The sequence below is a fragment of the Notothenia rossii genome (assembly GCF_949606895.1).
Source record: "Notothenia rossii genome assembly, chromosome: 8".
Lineage (NCBI taxonomy): Eukaryota > Metazoa > Chordata > Actinopteri > Perciformes > Nototheniidae > Notothenia > Notothenia rossii.
The window spans coordinates 67,860,613-67,881,845 of record NC_136906.1 but is presented as its reverse complement, the minus strand read 5'-3'; the positions used below and the strand labels follow the sequence as shown (position 1 = coordinate 67,881,845).

The 21,233-nt window shown below is 40.5% G+C and overlaps 3 protein-coding genes across 4 annotated transcripts in view; 2 read left to right on the top strand and 1 right to left on the bottom strand.

The window, feature by feature from the left end:
- The window catches only part of wasf1 (WASP family member 1), a 54,148-nt gene extending 50,191 nt beyond the window's left edge, over nucleotides 1-3,957 (top strand). The window contains 2 exon segments of the mRNA XM_079644290.1: nucleotides 526-1,079; nucleotides 1,681-3,957. Of these exon segments, the coding sequence (XP_079500416.1) occupies nucleotides 526-1,079; nucleotides 1,681-1,838 (712 nt within the window). The 3' untranslated portion in view covers nucleotides 1,839-3,957.
- Nucleotides 3,958-5,088: 1,131 nt separating this feature from the next.
- kif25 (kinesin family member 25) lies at nucleotides 5,089-14,019 on the bottom strand. 2 transcript variants are annotated; one of them, XM_079645160.1, is made up of 15 exons: nucleotides 13,424-14,019; nucleotides 13,228-13,293; nucleotides 12,307-12,429; nucleotides 11,887-12,028; nucleotides 10,111-10,214; nucleotides 9,920-10,005; nucleotides 9,766-9,805; nucleotides 9,599-9,666; nucleotides 9,450-9,524; nucleotides 9,080-9,274; nucleotides 8,664-8,840; nucleotides 7,880-8,034; nucleotides 7,543-7,791; nucleotides 6,695-6,850; nucleotides 5,089-5,952 (listed from the first exon to the last, which is right to left on the bottom strand). In XM_079645160.1, exons 1-15 carry the CDS (start codon nucleotides 13,490-13,492, stop codon nucleotides 5,801-5,803), a joined length of 1,857 nt encoding a protein of 618 aa, XP_079501286.1. In that variant the 5' UTR covers nucleotides 13,493-14,019; the 3' UTR covers nucleotides 5,089-5,800. The 2 variants fall into 2 exon arrangements, with proteins under 2 accessions (XP_079501286.1, XP_079501287.1); XM_079645161.1 differs by having other exon boundaries at nucleotides 13,451-14,019.
- A 78-nt stretch (nucleotides 14,020-14,097) lies between these two features.
- On the top strand, nucleotides 14,098-16,596 carry ccdc167 (coiled-coil domain containing 167). The gene is made up of 4 exons (XM_079645122.1): nucleotides 14,098-14,256; nucleotides 14,987-15,081; nucleotides 15,242-15,294; nucleotides 15,738-16,596. The coding sequence occupies exons 1-4, from the start codon at nucleotides 14,206-14,208 to the stop codon at nucleotides 15,854-15,856; spliced, it is 318 nt and encodes a 105-aa protein (XP_079501248.1). The 5' UTR covers nucleotides 14,098-14,205; the 3' UTR covers nucleotides 15,857-16,596.
- The last annotated feature ends 4,637 nt before the right edge of the window (nucleotides 16,597-21,233 follow it).

The following is a 21,233-nucleotide window of genomic DNA, read 5'->3' as shown; positions in this document are numbered from 1 at the left end:
TTTAATGTAGCTCTAAGAGGAAGCACTCAACACATTGTCCCCCCCCCCCACACTTCATCCTCGCTGTGCTTTTTGTGTGCTGCAATTTTCTCCGTAGAAAGAAAATTGATTGTGAACATGTCGACCTTTGTGTTGTGATGTCCTGATCCTCCCACTCAGCTTCAGGAGCAGTTCATGTCCTATAGTGAAAACATTCTGACTTTAATGTACAAGCCGCAGCAGGTCTACAGCCAGGAAGATTTCAATTGTCTCTAAATCTCTCTGATTACACTGCACTTAAAAAAAAAGACTAATTACTAAGGCTAGTGTCAGTCTTTGTAAACATGATAGTTAAAGCGGATTTAAGCGGATCCATAAAAGTAAATTGGTAGCTACATGTTATTATTTTAAAAGCATATTATATTCTCTCTCTCTCTCTCTCTCTCTCAGACCTCTGATTCAGAATGTTCTCTCACCCTCACGGCTCAGCACTCGTCCTCGTCATGACCTTCTTTTCTTTCCTTCTCTCTCTTTTTTTCCTTTCAGTTCCAGTTCAGGTTTTTCCGACAGCAGACCCCAGTCTCCAGCACGGACATCAGGCTTCAACTCCAACACTCCCCCTCCACCGCCCCCCCCTCTCCCTCCTCCGCCTCCCCCGTTACCCTCCTCAGGCCTACGGGGCACTCCTCCTCCTCCCATCCCTCCTCTTCCAGTGCATCAGCATCCTCCGCCCATCCCCCCCCCTCCGGCTCCTCTCCAGATCGCCCCCGGTGTGCTGCACCCGGCCCCGCCGCCCATCGCCCCGCCCCTCCACTGCTCCCCGGCCCGTCTCCAGCAGGTCCTGGAGAGGGGGCTGCCCTCGGGCTCTGGCACCCAGTCGGACGGCAGCATCCTGCCTCCCCCCCCGCCGCCTCCCCCTCTGCCCCTCACTGGAGGACGGAGCTCCTCGCCCTGTCTCTCAGGCCCCCCACCCGTGCCGGCCTTCCCCTCAGCAGGAGCCATGGCCTCTCCGCCCCCCCAGGGCAGCAAGAGGCACCAAGCAGCCAGCCTGCCCCCCATCAGCGACGCTCGCAGTGTCCTGCTGGAAGCCATCAGAAAAGGTGGGTTGTGTTTTACCAGAGATGTGGGAAGGTTCCCCAGTAAACAGTGAGGAGTCATGCTTTCTCTGGACAAAGCACACAATTACTTTTTTAGGGAGAAGTTTGACTTTGTTATCGAATTGTAATTATTTTTGAATTGCGAAAAAATTTAAAAATCTAGAAAAATAACCTATAAAATGACAGGAGAAAAATGGGTACTTGTGGGTTACCTGTCGCCACTTCTTTCTTTCCAGGCTCTAAATACGCACTTTTTTAGAGAGGGCTAGGGATAGTATATTTTTGTGAAAATGGCTATATGATAACACACATCTTTATTTGTGAATAAGTTGGAAAACTAAATGAAAAGTGGAGACAGATAACCCACAATTTCCGAAAAATGTGTCAATTGATGGAGGAAGGATAATGAATGGACAGAAACATTATTCTTTTGAAAAGCCAATTTTAAGCAAACAATTATGAAATGTATTCCAGCTTCTGAAATTGTAATATTCAGTGATCTCACAGTGAATACAATGTCATGTTTTGGGGGTTTTGAACTGATGGACAGACATGCCATTACTGTATGTCATCATAACCTCTCTTTCTCTGCTGCTTCTTCCAGGCATACAGCTTCGGAAAGTGGAGGAGCAGCGAGAGCAAGAGGCTAAGCACGAGCGCGTTGGCAACGACGTGGCAACCATCCTGTCCCGCCGCATCGCTGTGGAGTACTCAGACTCCGAGGATGAGTCCGAGTTTGACGAAGGAGACTGGATGGAGTGATGGAGATCAACAGATGGAAGAGGGGTTGGAAAAAGCAGAGTTGGAGGCAGAGGAGGAATGTGTTCAGGTGCACTCCACACCTCGCCATCACAGTCCTTTCTACTCTGGAAAGAAGCAAAACATTGTTGTTGCCCACTCTTCCTCTGTCACGCGTCATTCTTTCTCAAATCTCTGTCTTGTGGTTTGTCTTCGGAGGAGAATCTTCATGTCCTGGTCTGTCTCTCTAGTGTTCCAAGAGAAGTTTTTGCATTTATTCTTTTCTGCACTACCACATGACATTGTTTCTTCTGGATTTCTTGTGATGAAGTCCCCCATGTTTACTATTGTTACACATGAAAATAACTTTCTGAAGAACCACTTGTTTTGTTTCTTATCTGTACTTCGATGTAAAAAAAACAACAAGAAAAGGAAAAAATGAAGGCATGTTGCATTCTCCTTAGTTCTGCGGCACCATTTTGCCACCCGGTGGCACAACATGGCATTGAGTGGATGCTGGTTTATTTGATCGTCTTTTATTTACATTTTTCTGCTGACACATTTGCCGTTGTAACGGGACAGTAGTTGCTGATACTGACCACTACATGAACTCCGTTTTTTTGTTACTTGTCATCAGGACTGACTCCACCACTTAGATCAAGCTAAAGATTGTGTTGGTATGTCATGTGATGTTTGCTATATAGGTGAAAATGAAGAAGGGGAAGCTTGTGCATATCCATTCACTTACATCTAACTTTTACCCCAGGGAAATGTATGCTAAGAGATTGAGCTGTTGGTCTGTCAAGATTCTACAGAGCCCTGTATGCTCATGTGGACATCAAGAGAAACACTGAGCCATCGGAATCTGAATATCGAGCTCCCATCATTTCTTTGCCATAGAAATGGACACTACAAGTGGTTAGATGCTGTACATGTACGTCAGATCTCCTGCCTGTTTACTGTTCCTGATACATTTTCAGTGTGCAGAGGAAAAAAAGTGTGAATTTCAAAAAGGAACCCACTCAACAGAGTCTGACCAACACCAGGTAAACCCACTCAACAGCACTGAAGGCAGCTCTTCCCTCAGATCCCCTGTTACTGAGTCCCTGCCCAATAACAAGAAGCCTTACCTCCTTCGGTTCTGCAGCAACAAACACAATATTACATGTTCTACGAGACTGCCCTTTCAGGCATGAAAGAGAAGGATACATTATGCCTTGTTTTGGCTCATTTCAAAGAAAATGTCTGCCATCCTTTTCTGTTCGTCGTTCGTTCGTTCTTTCTTCTACTTGCCTTATTGTTCGTACAAAACGTATCGTTGAGTTGATGAATGTATTGTGCCGTTACTACTTACTTGCCTGCGCTTGTATGGATTTGCTGTTTCTATGTTTGGGGAGGGGGGATGACGGGGGGGGGGTACAGTAACCCTGGTTTAAAAAAGAAAAAGATTAGATCAATACTGTATACCATGTAACTTATGTAACTGTTGACTGTAACAGTTTGCTTGAATTAATAAAAATCTAATGTTATGTTTTAGCCCTAAATGTTATGGGTCTGTTGTTGTTGTTGTTGTTGTTGAGTTTGTCTCCACAGCCAACAACAGTGCTATATGGAACATCACCAAGACATAAAGTCAATTAAAGGCATTCATTACTCCTTTCATTATGGCCATTAGCAACATCTTGTTGATCTAATTATACTACATGAGATCACGTTAATTAAGAAATTGTCAAAATCTGTGATGTGTAATAATCAAACATCTGTTCAGCTAAGAAAAATGACCAATCCTAGTTTAGTTTTGGGGTACTATAAGCAAAAGAAATATGTTCAACTCAATATTCCTGATTGCGGTTAGTTAATGCAAGCATATCATAATAAATGATGTCTCTTTGAAATGTGGCATCATCTATCTGTGCAGCTGCCTTAAAACAATTCAATAGCTCGGGATCAGTTATAATTAACATCAAATCCGAGCATGATTTATTTGCTGGGCATTTTGTCATATAATTAATATTAAAAGATGAATCTGCTTTATAAGGAAGTCTGCCAGGCACTCAAAGTTAGCCAATGAGAATTAAGAGGATCATTTTATCCGAATAAGCAGTTTAGCCTTATAATGTCTTGGCCATGATCCACGTAACAGAACAGCTCTGGGTCATTTTAAGCCAGCTATGAAGAACTGAGAAATCCCTTACAACCAAATAAAGCTAACTCCCTTATCCATATTAGAAGGAATAGTGCTGGGAGTGTATCCCAAATGATCCACATCTTGACTTTTGGAGGAGAACCCTTTCAGATTGTGTTTGTCCGGTGTGGATAAAGACTAACGGTTATAATTAAAAGCTCACAATGACATGTGCCATCTCACTTCACTCTCACCTCCCTCTGTTCCCATATTGATCTTGTCTTATTCTCACCTACACTCATCATTTCTCCTCCCTCTCCTCATCTTCTCACCTCTCCCCCTGTTTATAGAGAGTACTGAGAAGAAAGAGAAATGTGTTGTTCCTGGAGTTTTCATACTTATTATCCTGTCACCGTCACTCTTTATCCTCTAAGCCTGCGCTTTCAAAGACGCTTTGGTGTCAGGGTGTCACATGACAGCTGCGTCTCAAATACATGTCAGCTTTGTGACCGGGTGGATTATAACTTCAATACATCGTGAAGTGCTCTCATTGCAGATGACAGCATGCTGGGGGGAGGAGGACGAGTGTGTGTGAGTGAGTGAGTGAGTGAGTGAGTGAGTGAGTGAGTGAGTGAGTGAGTGAGTGAGTGAGTGAGTGAGTGAGTGTGGGGGGGGGGGGGGGGGGGCTGTACATACCAGACAGTATTATTTTCCCCATGCTTGGAAGATGTCCCACTGTTTCACCACGGGGGAAATTACCTGATTTGTTTTCTTCCAACATATAGTCAACAAACCTTAAATAGCTTTTGTAAAAAGAATCATCAGCTGGTGTACTTTGTTATCACCCCGATGGGTTTTGCCACATTGGGCAATCAATTGTTCAGCTCCTTAGCAGAATTGTGCTTATGCAGAATATTCCACCTGCCTGCAGTAATTGACTGTAAAACAAAAAGCTAAAAATAATACCGTCCTGCTCTAAAGTGATTATATGTGTTCCTCTTCGCTGTAATCTACACAGCAGCAGACGGTTTATTGGAACAATCCCCCGCAGTGGAAGTAGTTTGCGTAGAATAGAAAGCCTTTTGTGAGCAATCAACTTTATATGAGTAATTTTTCGGAGGGACTGCACAAACTGTTTAATGCCCTTATTTGACTTTTCTGTACAGTGTCTTCGGAAACAGACTGAAACACAAAATACACATATCTGCACATCAGCTGTTTAATTTTGTTTTGTAATATCGGCACTACTTTCTACTGAGACTAATCCATCAAAGAATTGTTCAAGTCTTCAAAAAAGGGGGATGAATACAGATACAGAATACATCAACATGTATAGAAACATAACTGCACCCAAAACTCTAAAAAAAGAGAAGGCATGAGCAGAAACACTGAAATGTATTTACAACAGAATTCATGGAAGACTTCAGTCAGGAAGCATTTTCTTATACAGGACTGACGACTATCAACATGATCTACAGTCTAATGATATGAGAAATTGAATAAATAAAATGTAATCCTAAATTGAATCATTACCCCAACTTTCAGTATCTTCATCCATAACTACTAAGCACCCTTTATTTGCCAGGGTTAAAAATGAACACATTATACAAGTACTTCAGAAAGCCCTATAAAAGACATTTAGTCTATTAAAATATATCTAAAAAAGGAAAATATATAAATATTTCTAGCAAAATCAACACATTTCTTAGTTAACGTAACTACTGAGAGAAAGAAGGGCTCACACACACTATAAACTAAAATAACAGATTTGCAGTTATACCGTCAAAACGTGTTGGCATGACTGATTCAGGACTTATCTTGCTGCCGTATTACAAAGGAGAAAATCTCTCTGTCTGTCTCGTCACTTAACTTTGAGAGGGTTCCCCTTCCTTCGCGGCAGCTCCTTCTGGACCTGACGGGCCCGGGTCCCGAAGCCCAGGGACTGCAGGGACTCTGTGACGTAGCGCTGCGTGGGGGAGACGCACAGCATCACCAGCAGCTTGGCATCTCCGCCTGGTGGAGGGGATGGAGACAAGAGGGGATGTTCAAGACTGACATGTTAAACACCACGCAAAAATTACATTAGAGTTCAAGTCAGAAACAAGTAGGTTTACACATATGAGGAGGTTGCCTTAGTGTATATGCTGCATACATAAACACAGCTGAAGAAGATACATTGTAAGAAAATCTGAGAAAAATAACACCAATCATAAAAAACGATTTAAAAAAAAAAAAAACTATTATGACGATACGATAAGATAAGATAATACTTTAATGGTCTGAAATTTGACTTGCATCACAGCAGCTCCATGTGTAACATCAACAAAGACAAATATCAAGACACAATACATGAAAAACAAACATTTAACATTCACTGTGAGAAAACATGCTCAAAGAGCCTTTAGCGTGCATTTGATCTGGGATTTAGCTCTGTAAATGTATGACATTAAGATAAAGACAATTATTCACAGGAAATATATAATATATACCAAAAGATTACACTAAAAAGGACAAAATACAATTTAATTACACGTGTCATACTTTTCTTTTCCTTTTTAGGGCAAGGACAAAAATACATTATACAGACATATCTTGGCGTAGTGTTTTGGATGATTCAGTGTTGTCTGAGTTACAGTATGTGGAATCTCTCAGCTAGGTGAAGACATGTCGGTGTCAGTGACTCTTTCCCAGGAAGATATGAATCCCAGGTGTTAGAAAAAGAGAGTGGGAGTGTGTAAGTGTGTGTGTGCCTCACCTATGGCGTCCTGTAGCAGATGGGTGAGTTTGCTGTTCCTATAGGGGACGTGTGGTCTCTGCTCGGCCAGAGCTCCCAGGACATCGGACAGAGCAGAGAGACTGCGGTTTATACAGGACACCTCCCACAGAGCGGCGCCCGAAACTCCAGACATACCTGACACACACACATTTTTTAACTGTCTGCAAGGAAGCTGATTGATATGCATAATGAACAAGCATCCGCTCTACTTGGTTCAGTGACAGTGACCCATACACGTATAACAACAAAGACTATACTATATTTATGTATGTCTGTAAGTTGTTGCTATTGTTGGGACCCCCTTGAAAACGAGATGGTGCTGAAGGGGTTTATCTATATATATGCCGTTAATAGCTGTGCAATATATACCTGGCTGCTATATCTCTTAGAACTGTTACAGGATGTGTATTTTGTAAATGGTGTTGTTGTTTTTATCTTTAATATTTTTGTATGCATGCTTCTTGGTTATCATTAAGCTGTCTTTGGTTCTTTTCTTGCTGTAACAAATTCATATGTCCCCTCTGTGGGATGAATTAAGATATTCTGATTCTTATTCTGACCTTTTTTCTGTGTAAATACGGGTTAATTACCAAAACCTGCATCCTCAGCTGTGTTTGTACAGGCTGTATATGAGCAGCTTGAAATCTGCACAAAGCAGCATGTTATCCCCAGCATCTGAATTAGACATGCCTAATGACTGTTTTTCAATTATTTACATGAAAAAGGTAGGTTTTCCAGGTTAAATGTGGCCAGATGCATCTTCAAACAATCACAGACCAAATTTCCCATGACACTAAACTAAATTCACATCCTTCAGCCCCTCTCACCGACACTCTCGCTCCCTGCCAGGTCCACCAGCTGCAGCTTGGTTTTGAACAGAGCCTGGGAAACGCTGCGCCTGGGGGAGGGACAGGGGGAGTGTGAGGGGGAGCGGCTGGGAGAGGAGGCCGTGCTCGCGAAGAGATGATCCTCAGATGATTTGCGGGCGGCGAGGTTGGCACGGCGACAGCGTGGGCTCCACCATTCCTTCTGAGCGGCCAGCTGCATGTCCTTCTTGGCACTCTGGAGCCTGCGGGCTGAATGGAAACAAACAGTGTATGAGTGTGTGGCCAACAGGTGTCATCAATGCTAACATATGTGTGAGTGTGTGTGATTGCGTCTCACCCAGGGCCAGTGCGTTGGGGCTTTTGGAGGAAATGGTGAGGGTGACAATGAGGTGAGAGCGAGAGGAGTCGGGGTGGACGAGGGTGGGACAGTGAGCCCTGAGCTTCAAAACCCTGCTGAGGATCTGCATCACCTCAGAGGCATCCCGCACGGGCCTGGAGGACATATGAAACACATCCGACATGAAGTGATAGCTGCTTAAATCAGTATTGAACATGGATGAAGTGAATATGTCTATGGGAACAATATAACTCAGTGACGACCCAGTGCAGCCTTTATTGGTTTTATCTTATAGTTTTACTGCATTCAACTTTACTGTTTGGTTCACCCGCCCCACCCTGATAGCGTCATTTTCAGCCCTTTCCCATTAAACATAATTTGATACATGTTACATGTCGAAAAGCATTGATTATATGAATACAAAACAAAGGCAGGCTTTTTCCCCATTGTGCAAACATTTGATTTGGTTGGTTTTGATAAATTATATTCGACAAAAGTACTAATATTTATATTTGATTCATCTGTATTTGAGCTGTTTTATTTGTTAGGGTTATAGGCAATATGAAATTATTTGAATTAGTGTGTTGACTGTTAAGTGTGTACCTGTCCAAGGACTGCAGATGGAAATGTGCTTTTAGCTATAATCTGGCATATAGCATCTCTTCTCTGTTTGAGATGAATGTGTTTTTTATGCATGGTACCCGTTCAATAGAGATATCAAATAATAATAAATAGAAACACAGTCTTATATTCTGGTTATCTCCTCAGCTGCGGCTGTACTCACTGGTATTTGAGGGCGATGACCTGGCTGGCCCCATTGGAGGTGGTGATGACGTCGCAGCGCTGCTCCACCGGGTTGCCCTGCGCATCTTTGGCCAGAAGGTCGAGCACCTCGTTGTTGTACACCTCCATCACTGACACTTCCACTGTGTGGCTGTCTGCTGGCTTCTCAGAGATCATCCTGCACACACACACAGGAATAGGAACAAAACCCCATACATGAAAACAAAAAGACAAAGTTCGACCTAAATATATTCTCTATTATCTTGATACACTAATGGATCAACTTTATCTCTACACAGTAAATCAGAACAGATCTACTTTGGATTCAGCATGTCATAAAAAAAACACATCTCGCAGAGTTTAGTCATTATAGACAGTAAATATCACAAAAAACAAACAAATGCTTTTCTTCCTCACCGAAAGAGTTCAGCAGCCGCCTTGGGGATGATGCCCTGCTCTGCCCCCGGCTGCGCCCCCGGCTGCGCCCCCGGCTGCGCCCCCGGCTGCGCCCTCTGCTGTCCCCCCGAGTGCTCCTCCAGCAGCTGGGAGCCCATCATGGTGTGAGTCTTCCCACTTCCTGTCTGTCCGTACGCCATTATACACACATTGTAGCTGAAGGGCAGGAGATGACTTTCAAGACATGCAGTCACATTATGCCGTTTGTCACATTTTTTATTGTTTGTTCTTCATCCCCGCAGGGTGGTTCTTCAATTAATATAGCTGAATGAACATTTGAATGGCATGTGATTTGACATAGCCTTTTTTTTTTTAATGCTTCCGTACTAACCCGTCCAACAGAGATGTGAGGAGCGGCCTGACTTCCTCGAACACTGCATCCTGGGATTCCTCTGGTCCATGCACTCTGGAAGAAACACAGAGGAATCATTGATACTTTTGAAACTAGAGTAATTGCGCCATGACGGTGTTTGTCTTTACCTCTCAAACTCATACATCTTGTTATGCACTGGCATTCCAGGTTTTATGCAATTCACCATCACTGTGTCCTAAAAAAAACAAATGGGGCAAAACAAAAATAGGGTGAGGACACTGAGGCTGCTAGCGGCAATTAAATATTATAAATGTTAAGAAAATGTAAAACTCACATCACTGACTGTAGATACCACTTCTTCTGATAATGCAGGCCTGACAGAAAAAAACAACACATATATTTTATATTTTTAGCTTTTCAAGTGCAAAAAAACTCTTAATGATCATAAAGTATTTCATATTGTCATGATGGATCCTGTAATGCCCCACCACGATCCAGGGGTGGAAGATGGGACATGGTCAAAGGGTAAAACTGGTCGCACCCTGCAGTGAACCCTGATGTTGCCTCTCAGCTCCTGCACATATTTAAGAATAACAACAAAGCAACACATCAGATATGCTGTAGGTTTCTATGAACCCAGACTATAACCCATTATCTTCAGACAATAATCTGTGCTCACCACCAGGGTGTTATGGAGCTCTTTCCTCCTCTGCCTCTCCGCCCGGCACCTCTCCCGCTCCTCCTCCAGAGAGCGCTCTAGAGCTGAGACCACAGCTTGTAAGTCTGGTCATGGAGAGCAGAGAGATAAATTAGAGAAAAGAGGTTCAAGCTTATTATTGTGTTAATTTTGATACAACAAACACATAAGGAAAAGGCAGACCATCTGTTGTCTGGTTTAAATCTTTGAACTCAGGCCAGGTCTGTAATCCTGGAGCACACATGTTAGTGCTGTTAACCCGGCACTAAACAACTCCATTCACTCAGACGGGTTGAGACCTTCAGGGATAGCCTTAGTTGAACGAAAATATAACAAAATGTTGCTTTTTCTCTTTAAAGATGATTTCAAGTGCAAATTATTCAAAAATAAATGATCCCCAAAACAGCAATAAAAGTTTTTTTTTTTTATTCTAAATGAAAAAGTCTGTACTTAAAGGCCTTCAGAATCTTAAACGTAAACCTCTAATCTGATTATTTATAGATTTATTTGTTGGCATTTCCCCTTAAAAACGTCTTTTTTAAGTGCCTTGGTTTTATTGCTGCATCCAAATTCATAGTTTCCTAATCATATGAGTCTACAACATGTACATTTTTACTAATAATTTAGTTATTACTTAAATACATTTTATTTGCAAGGTTTTTGGAATGATACATATATTTCAGATTGATCCCTTTATAAATCTTGAATTAGAAGTCAAAGAACAATTACAGCCCTACATTATATACAAATAATGATTAGCAAAGTAGCAAATAAATTGCAAAATAAATGTAATGTAAGAGAAATCTCCAAATAGTTGGAGTACTCTCTTTAATTAGTGCAGGTAAGTAGGTGAAGTTTGCAGCATTTTTGCACAGCATGTTCTCAGGGAGATCAGTTGTCACAAATCTTCAGAGCCATGGTGAGTAGCTGACTTGTGGGACTGAATTAAAGCAAGATAGTGAACCCGGGATAACCTCGCAGGGCGGGGTGAGAGAGAGGAGGGGAGGGGCAGTGTGAGAGGATTATCAGCAAACAGCCTGATCAAGAAACAGCTAGCACAGAACATGTAAACCACTTTAGAGTAGTGAGAAACACAGAGAGGAGGAATGAGTTGGCAAAACAAAAAGCATTAATAAAAGTGGAAGGTAGAAAATGTCAGACCAGAAGGGAGGCATAAAAATGTTCCTTAATAAAATATTCAATGAATGGTAAATTAACTTCTGACGGTTTGAAACCTCCCCTGTGATTTACATTATGACTTCTACACACATTCCCCTCAGCTATAATAGCTTGTTGGTATAAATTCAAAATGGCAGAAACAAGAAAATGCCAACATGGTATACGTGCTACAACACTATACTCTTCTAGGAGGAGAGCATGTGGCGGCAAAATGTAAGTATTCTTGCCCTGATTTATTTTATTAATTGTTTTAATATAATTCATGCGTGTATTGACCAAGTAGCAGAACTTAAAATGCCGCCAATATTTATTTATTACCAGGCCTTACACATTGACCCTTTGAATTTGAATCTATCATAGGTTAATGTCAGAGTGCCTTGAAAAGCTGCTCTTCTTAAAGCTGCATGCTCACTCCAGCTCACAGCACCCAGGCTCCACCATAACTTTAAAAAGAAAATGGCCAAAATGGTGGCGAACAGTAGACCTAGAAGTCAATAAAAAAAACAATTTGCTTAGGAAAATGGGGTAAAAGATGCTGCATTTCTGATCGATTGTTATGCTACACACTGAGACACTTACCCTGAACCTCGTCTCCACGGTCACCCTTTAGAGAACAGCTGGCCTGCTGTACTTTGTCCAGCAGCTGCTTGCTCTGCTCTTCCAGCTCAGTGGAAAAACTCAAATACACTGCGAAAAGTTCACTCAAGTCCTGCTTCACGGCCTGCAACCAACACAGAGAGGAGACATGAGGTGTGAAGGGCAGTGCGGATGTGTGTGTGTGTGTGTGTGTGTGTGTGTGTGTGTGTGTGTGTGTGTGTGTGTGTGTGTGTGTGTGTGTGTGTGTGTGTTTGTCTTTTGTTTGTGTGTCTTTCTAAGTTCCTAAATGACCTTCCTTTATTGCCTTTGGATGGTATTTAGTGAAACATTTCAAAAGATCAGATAAAAAAACTATAACAAGCTACCATGTGCACAAAGACATTAATTCTGGTGCATGTGTACCTGGACCTCAGAGAGGAGTTTGGCGAGGGCTGACCGGGTGATCTTCTGAGCGTTCCTCTGCTGCAGGTGATGCTTCTGGGCCTTGGTCTCCTTTTCATGGTCTCGACGGAGCTTCCCCAGACACTAAAGGATACGACATCAACATACTTATTCTGCACCGCTGTACCATTTTATACTCACGTTATGCCAAACAACAGCTCAACTGGCAGTTACAGCTACATTAAATAACCCCCCTTGTATCATGCTTGTTCGAATTTAACGGCATTTTAATACAACACACGTCTTCGAGAGACTTGTTGGTCAACTGTTGTTGATAACTTATTAAGCAACCCGTTTACCCTATAGATGTAAAAGTGGTGTACGCTGGCAAAATGTTGAGGTTTAGGGAACTATGTGTTTCCCAAAACCCACAGTAAAAGCTCTGGTGCTAAATGATCGCATTCTGTTTCAATTATCAGTGAAAGATGAATAAATAAACAGCATTGGAAGAGAACATGTTAAATGCTGGAAAACAAAATATACTCTTCTCAGAGAGCTTATTTTAAACAGTTTTCATTACATTGCACATTTTTAAGTATTATGTAATTATTTGTAAGGTCTATAAAACCCAATAAAACATGTTAGGCTACTTTAGGTAATACTAGTTGCCTGTTTGCAACTAGTTTGAGTTTAAATTTTAAAATTGAGCATGTGAAGGGACAGTCTACCCGGATTATTTTTGGTATCCATATTCTCCTTTTATAACAGAGACATACTGTACAATACAAAGTTACACCTGAATTCAATGGCAGTGAGATAAAAGATAAAATACATAATGTATTTCAATCATGCTATTAAATAAAATACTGTAACAGTGATCTGGGATTCCCTTAGGCCTAAAAGGTTTAAGCCTGTAAGTAATGATGAGAGGAGTCTTCTTACCTCGGCAAGTCTTAAATGAAGAATAGCATTCTCTGTCTCCAGTTCCAGTATTCGTTCCTCTTTACTCTAAAAACACAAAGACATAACACACACTCTTGGTTTTGTGCGTAGGCTACTAAATGGAAAACAATCAATATTGTTAACAATCTCTGATCATAAATCTCACATTTGGCATGACACTCTAGCAGTGATTTACCCTCAGTTTGTGCTCCAGCAGGTGTACCTGATGTGCAAATATTTGGTCCCGGTTTATAAAGAGAGGCATTTTTCCAAAATGAAACGGAGCTACTGGAGAAGAAAATACATGGCGTCGTTCCTTTTCTCTCTCAGCTGATCAAACCGTGTCCTCTCAGGTCCTTTAATCCGATTAGCAACTCTCTCAACTAGCACACACACTTTTCTACTTCGTAGCGGAGACAGAAGACAGTTTTCGGTCAATGTTCCTATAGCCATTAGTACTTCCAATACTACTGGCATAAAACATACTTGTTTATTCCACATCATGTATATTTAATAAGTCATGAATAACACCTCACTTTCTACTTGTTTTGCACTTTTGGTAGAATGCTAACTGCATATCGCTGTCATAGTGCAATGACAATAAAATTGAATCAAATCTAATTTGTTCATGTATAACGTCATATTATATGATATGTGTGTGTCTTATAAGAGCGAAATAGAGTTAATAACTATCACTTTAGTTTCACTAATTCAAAGGGGCTGCTGGAGCTGAAACCCCCCATTGTTTTTGTTCTCCTGGGACTTTGTCAGAATAGCGTCAAATAGCATAGTTTAAACTTTAGGTCACTATTAGCACAGGTGACATTAATTAGCCTGACCGTTATGGCCGTGTTACACAGATAGGGGGCAGCACCGCCTTCAAGGAGGAGTGATGTGTCAAAATGAAGAAGAAGGAAACACTTCCGTACAGTCAGTCTAACAGCCAGGCTCTCTGAAGTAGCTAGATTCAGCCAGAAAATGACTAAAATTAAAGACAAAAGACGCGAGAAAACCAGTGTCGCCACTGAGGTAAGACGGTGAAAGACGCATTTTTCTCCTCCAGCTTGCTGGATAGGGGGTTAGCATTTTAGCTCGAGCCTGCTTCTGTATCCTCACATCTCTAATATGCACACATTCAATTCATTTAGTCTCTGCATTTGGTCAATAGTGCAAAGTAACTAAAGTAGATTTACTCAAGTACTTGTACAAGTTTGAGGTACTTGTACTTTACGTGAATATTTTAATGATATGGTACTTTGAGGTAAATTGTGCACTTTTACTCCACTCCATTTAAATACCTTTAGTTACTTTGTAGATTTGGATTAGTAATATGAAATATAATCAACACTTAAATAGGACTTGAGTTACACCTGAATTAACATTCACAATCTACCCTGCAGTAGGCCTATACCAAAACTAGTTGCACCTTTACCAGCTGTGATAACATCACTAATTATATTTAAAACATATCAAGTGTATACCATTTTGAAATGGACCAATCTGCAGAATGATTCCTTTTACTTTTGTTACTTTAAGTATCTTTTGATGCTAATGCTTTTGTACTGTTACTTGAGTAACATTTTGATTGCAGGACTTTTACTTGTAACAGAGTATTACTACACTCTGATTCTTCTACACTTACAACCCTGGGTACAATACAAGAGTACTTCTTACGCCGGCCTCTGTTCATGGTTAAGTATTTTCAATCCAACCAATCTTAACTAAACTCACTATTATCTCTGACCTGTAAATATTCTAGATAGACCGTTTGGAGGAGCGGCGGACGCGATGCAAAGACAACCTGGACAGGGTTGAGTTCAGGAGCAGAAAGGAGAAGCTCTCTGAGAAGGACAGGTGAGGATGATGATGGTGGTCATAGAGATGTTAAAACGTACTTTCAGAGATGAAACCTAACTTGAATTGATACAGTTGTTCCCTATGAGGCTTGTCCATGAAGTGAAAACCCTCCTTATGTTGCTGTTTCTCTCTCTCTCTCACCCTCACTGCTCCATAGGCAGGACCTGGTAGATGAAATGACCATCATTAATGAGAGGGTGCTAAAGTTAGGTAAGGAAACACTCCTACAAAAAACATGTGCCATTCAAATGTAATAAGCAGTGTCACAAATATGTTCTAACTTCACTTTATGTGGACTTGACATTTGAATACTTTTAGAGATATCTCAATTACAATCAAAAAAACTATGAATGATTATGGAAACAGCTTTGGATTATGTGAATCAGTTTTCTTTTGGTCAGTTGCTTCATAGTTGGTCATTCCTAAATATATATAAAAACACCAACATCTGAGATAAACAGTCATTGTTGTGATCTGATTGACTCGTTAAGCTCATGAAAGTTTTATCCGTGTTATGATTGCGACCGTGTTTAATATTATTACGGTACATTCATATAAATAAGCAGTTTTTGTTGCTTCATGATGTTTCAGTTTTGGTGAAAATGGATGGCTGCCACACATTGGTTGATTCACATTGCTTTTTTAATTTCCAGACAAGGAGCTGCAGACGTTAAGAGGAGAGAATCGGAGGAACATGCTGATGTCAGTCTCTCTGCTGGTCATCAGTGCTCTCTTCTACTTTGTGTTTTTCTACAATGACGAGGACTCATGATACTAAATGCTGTCATAAAGGGACTTTTTGCTCTTAAAAGCCTTGGGACAGTGTTGTGATGAGGTCATGATTGTGTACACACTTTCTGTGTTGAGGAAACTCCTCTGTTCTGCCTCTAGATGGCATCATTGTCTTAAACTTTTCTGGTCGTCCTACTTTATTCATCCTGAGCCGTCAGAACCCACTACAGCTTCTTGGACCAACACATATGATAATAGTGAAGTGAGCCATCAGTTTTGTATTTTCCTCAGCATGTACACTTGTAATTTTTTTATCTATATACAACATTTTGTCACATAAATAACTTATCAAATATAAAGTTAATGCCACAAATAAACACCAAAGTAATAATGCTTTTATACAATATGTCAAACTAAATTGTGCCGATTTAAGTCTGATTTAGCTTTTCAGTCACATGTAAACACGTGTGTGATAACGGAGGTTGCATGTCACGTGTGCAGTTAATGATAGAAATATTTGATAAAGAATGTTTTCTCGTTACATTGAATAAAACCTAATGAATGCCATTTTTTTTGTTTTAATACTCATGCTGGCCATGCTGACCTTTCACTTATAATGCAAAACACGTGCACAAATCTCTCTCTTTCTTTTTTTTTTAAGAACCATATGAAGGTATGAGAAGAATTGGGTTTGGTCTTAGAACTGATTTGTTTATATGTTAGTTGGTATTGTATATTTTTTTCATTTATAAATTAAACTTTACCATTTTTGGAAGCTTATTTATCGTGTTGTGTGTTTGTATTGTCATGGTTACTATGTGCACTGCAGTGGATTAGTATTAAAACACATTTATATAAAATGATTTTACATATAGAGTTTATTCCATAACTGCTAGCTTTAAAAGAGGTCCATTGTCACAGTGGGATGGTTTTTAAGTGAGATGTATCTTTTCTTCCATCGAAACTAGAACACAAATAGTATAATGGAAGAACGAAGGACATCACCACTCAGTGGGGGAGATGTGCTCTGATCACAAAGTGTATTGTTTGACACCCGATGAAGAGGAGGCGTTATTCCTCACCCAGTGACACAGGCATGGTGTCTGAGGGGCTGTCTGAGGACAAGTCATCTGAAAGCCTTCTCTCTGTTTTGATTATAAATAATTGAATAATGATCCGAATTATATGAAATGATTCTTGTAAAGACATCATTAGCAAGACCCAAATAGAATTAGGGTGACATGATGACTATGGTTCTTTCAACTATTTTATTTTCTTGACTCTCCTGTCCCTAATTGATCTCATTTTAACTAATGTTCCCTATAAATACTCATCTTTGGGAGTATTTGCAAATGATTTGAGTGATCACTGTGTTGTAGCCACAATTAGGGACACTAAGGTCCAAAAGGTTAAACCTCGCATTATCATTAAGAGAGACAAAACACATTTTGTGGAGCAAGGTTTTGTTCATGATCTGTTTGGGTTTGATTGGTGAAAAATCGATTTGTGTGCAGATGTAGAAACTGCATGGTCTTATTTTTATCTTGGTTTTATGGAGATCATTCATAGACATGCACCCCTGCGTAAATTTAGAGTAAAGGGACGAGGCAATCCTTGGTTTTCTGCTGAACTGTCCAGTCTCCTTCATGAGAGAAACGAGGCCTGGGCAAAGGCTAGGAAATCAGGCGCAGAGGTAGAATGGCTGCGTTTTAGGCAGCTAAGAAATAGCTTCACTTCACATATCAAAAGTGCTAAATCAAAGTACTATCTGTCAGTAACCACAAAGAATCTGAATAATCCTGGAAAATTTGGAAAGCCATTAAATATTTATCCACCGGTGATATCCGTAATACCTCCGTGCCTTACCACAGCATCTGGCTCCATATCGAACAGGGCTACTATGCTAAATTGCTTTAATGAGCATTTTGTGTCCTGTGGTTCTCTATTTGATTCTGTCACTAACTCTGTTTCTGTGAACACTACAGTCTGTGACTCTGAAAAACGTGTTTTGGAAAACCCTTTTAGTTTTACTCCTTTTACTGTTGATGTTGTTCGTGAATCTTTAACCAAGTTAGATCCTAAGAAACCGGCTGGCCCGGACAACTTAGAACCTTTCTTTTTAAAGATAGCTCCACCTCTTACTACTCTTTTTAACCTCTCCCTCAGCACAAACACAATTCCAAAATTGTGGAAGTCAGCGTATGTCCTGCCTTTACTAAAAGGAGGGGAGGCCACCTTATTAAATAACTATAGGCCAATCTCTAAGTTGTCAGTTCTGGCGAAGGTGCTCGAACGCCAAGTGAGTGAACAGGTAAAGGAGTTTTTATGTAAAAATGACATCCTGTCTAAACATCAGTCAGGCTTCAGAAAGCAACATAGCACCATCACTGCCACAATGAAAGTGGTGAATGATGTGGCGAGTATTTTAGATAATAAGCAGAGTTGTGCAGCTCTATTTATTGACCTGTCCAAATCGTTTGACACCGTTGATAATCGCATCTTAAAGCAGAGGCTAGCCAGTATAGGCATGTCCAGCCATGCAGTGGGGTGGTTTGTGAACTACCTCTCTGAAAGGTGTCAATGTGTTCATTTTGATGGGCTGTCTTCTGAGTGGTTGAAAATTGCAAATGGTGTTCCCCAAGGTTCTGTTTTAGGTCCACTTTTATTCTCCATCTACATCAACAGTTTAGCTGAAAATGTTGTTGAAGCCACTTTACATTTTTATGCGGATGATACCGTGATGTACTGTGCAGGTCCCTCCATTAAGGAGGCTGGTGTTAAATTACAGGCTGTTTTTAACATTATTCAGACTCAGCTCTCTGAACTAAAGCTTCTTTTAAATGTTGATAAAACCAAGGTAATGCTCTTTTCTAAAGCTAAAAAGACACCAGAGCCTGTTTTAGATATTGTAACTACGCAAGGAATACAACTTGAAGTGGTTACCTGTTACAAATACCTTGGTATCTGGCTTGATGATTGTCTCACTTTTAAACTTCATGTAAATCGCCTGCTTAAAAAGCTGAGGGTTAGGCTAGGTTTCTTCTACAGGAACAAGTCCTGTTTCTCGCTTGAGGCCAGGAAAAGGCTAGTCACTGTGACCTTTTTACCTGTGCTGGACTCTGGTGATTTGATGTATATCAATGCACCTGCCAATTGCCTGGTCAAGTTAGATGCTGCGTATCACGGTGCTCTAAGATTTGTGACAAATTGTAAAGCATTAACACATCACTGTACCCTGTATGCAAGGGCAGGTTTGATTTCATTAACTGTACGGAGGCTCATTCACTGGTACATTTTTATATACAAAGCCATGTTAGGGAAACTTCCATCTTATATCTGCTCCCTGATCTCACGGAAAATTGTAAGTGGCTACTGCCTGAGATCAAATGCTGTGGTTTTATTAAATGTGCCAACTGCTAGGACTGTCTTAGGGAAGACAGCTTTTAGATGTGCAGCTCCTCTGTCTTGGAATAGTCTGCAAAAGGAATGGAAGCTGAGCAATCTGGTGCCACTAAATGTTTTTAAAGCTCGGTTGGATGCTACTCAATCGGAAGCTATTGGTACCTGTTTCTGTGGATAATTATGTAAATGATGCTGTACTGATGTCCTTGTTGTTCTGTCTATGTTTATATGTTTCATGTGGAACTACTTGAGCAGGTCTCCCTTGAAAAAGAGATCAATGATCTCAAGGGGATTCATCTGATTAAATAAAGGCTTGAAATGAAATGAAACTAAACCCTTCTCCTAGACTGTAAAACATAAGTATATTGTCAAGTTTTGAAATGTACTTAAAATCGTACTATAAGGTTGCAGTGATATGCCTTTTCTACATGTTCCATATATTTTTCAGTTTTGGCGCAGTGTAACAATTCTCGGCTAAGTTTCCTATTTAAAAGGTTAAGAAAGATAGAGTAAAGCCCCTGTCACACTGTCCCGAAATTGACACCCGATGGACACACGATTAAGGAAATGTTCAAATTCGGCTCTGATCGTAACAACATCGGGCGATTCGTTATGGCATCATAAGCCATCGTATGACCGCCGGTGGAGTTTCTCAGGCTCCGGCAGCAACTTCGGGAGCGGTGGCAACATCTTTGGCATCACAAAGCATTGCCGAAGGACCTTGTGAAGGTTCATTTTCGTGTTAAATTCGTGTGTCCATTTTGCCCTTCGTAAGGCATTCGTGAGGGCATCTTAAGTCGAATTTGAACATTTCCTTTATCGTGTGTCCATCTGGTTGTTTTACAACACAACAAAATCATGTAAACATATTATGTAAATAACCCAATTTGCGTTCTGTGAAACTAAAATGGATATAATATATTATTTTGAAGGCGAGGAAGTTGTTGTTGCTATGGAAACAACATGACGGAGAAAACGTAATATCTTCTACATATAAAGACGGAGTAAGTAAAGAACAAAGTCAAAAAATATCAGTACAGTATCATAAAACTTTAACATAATTGTTTGTGTTACTTTCGTTGCAGTTGTATGTCTTAAATGTAATGTAAATGTTGCCTTCGTGTGTGGTTCGGGGCCATCTTCGTGCGAAATTCACAATTCCATATTCGTGTGTCCATCGGGTGTCAATTTCGGGACAGTGTGACAGGGGCTTTACAGAAGAAAAAAAACACTAATTCCAAATTATGTTAGACTCTGCTTTGGATGCAATGGATAGATTTTTGGTTTGGATGGGAAACCAGTCAAGTGTATGACAGCACAACCCAGCAAATAATGTTTGTTTGCCCTCCCTCCTACACATTCTATTATCACCTCCACAGTCCACAGCACACCCACACACTCTCAATCTCTCATCCCCAGATTAAACAAATGTAAACAAGCCCATTATGCAACCTTACTGTGGGATTTAAAAGATGATTATGGCTACAGAATATGTTAAAAGTTAAATGTTCACATTGTTGTTAATATTATAGTTCATTAAAACCATTTCAAATGTATCATAGTCACATATCAGTCTGTATATTTTGGTGAATTACATAGCTTTTTTGTGCTTTTGTTAACTCTTAGATGTAATACATTTCACTGATATTTCTCAAAGAACAATTGATAAATGAAAAACCTAAACAAAGCAAAACACTGTAGCCTTTCTGTGAATTGGTTAATTGGCAGTCAGATGCTGAACTTATAGTTTTCTTAAAATGACACAGTGTGTTAAGTGTCCTCAAGTTATATAAGAACACGACTTAAACATATATTGTAGCATAGGTCTGTCTGAGCACCAAAATGCCTTATGTCACTTTTAATTATTTTGGTTTAGAGGCAGGGGGCTGTTTGAGCTCACCTGCTGCAGCGGGGGGTTCAGTGTCTGCACTTGGGTCAGCCGGTCATTTTGTACGTTTTATTTTCTCTTCGGGTAAAGAAGCTTTTTGGCTGGCCTTTTTTTTATGCCAGTAATT

Bases quoted from the DNA above. Each gene is read 5' to 3' on its own strand.
- kif25 (XM_079645160.1), bottom strand. From the start codon at position 13,492: ATGCCTCTCTTTATAAACCGGGACCAAATATTTGCACATCAGGTACAC. The intron at 9,806-9,919 runs GTGGGGCATTAC...TTTTTCTGTCAG, and splicing joins TCTTCCACCCCTGGATCGTG to GCCTGCATTATCAGAAGAAG. The intron at 9,525-9,598 runs GTAAAGACAAAC...TGTTTCTTCCAG, and splicing joins AAGATGTATGAGTTTGAGAG to AGTGCATGGACCAGAGGAAT.
- ccdc167 (XM_079645122.1), top strand. From the start codon at position 14,206: ATGACTAAAATTAAAGACAAAAGACGCGAGAAAACCAGTGTCGCCACT. The intron at 14,257-14,986 runs GTAAGACGGTGA...TAAATATTCTAG, and splicing joins AAACCAGTGTCGCCACTGAG to ATAGACCGTTTGGAGGAGCG. The intron at 15,295-15,737 runs GTAAGGAAACAC...TTTAATTTCCAG, and splicing joins TGAGAGGGTGCTAAAGTTAG to ACAAGGAGCTGCAGACGTTA.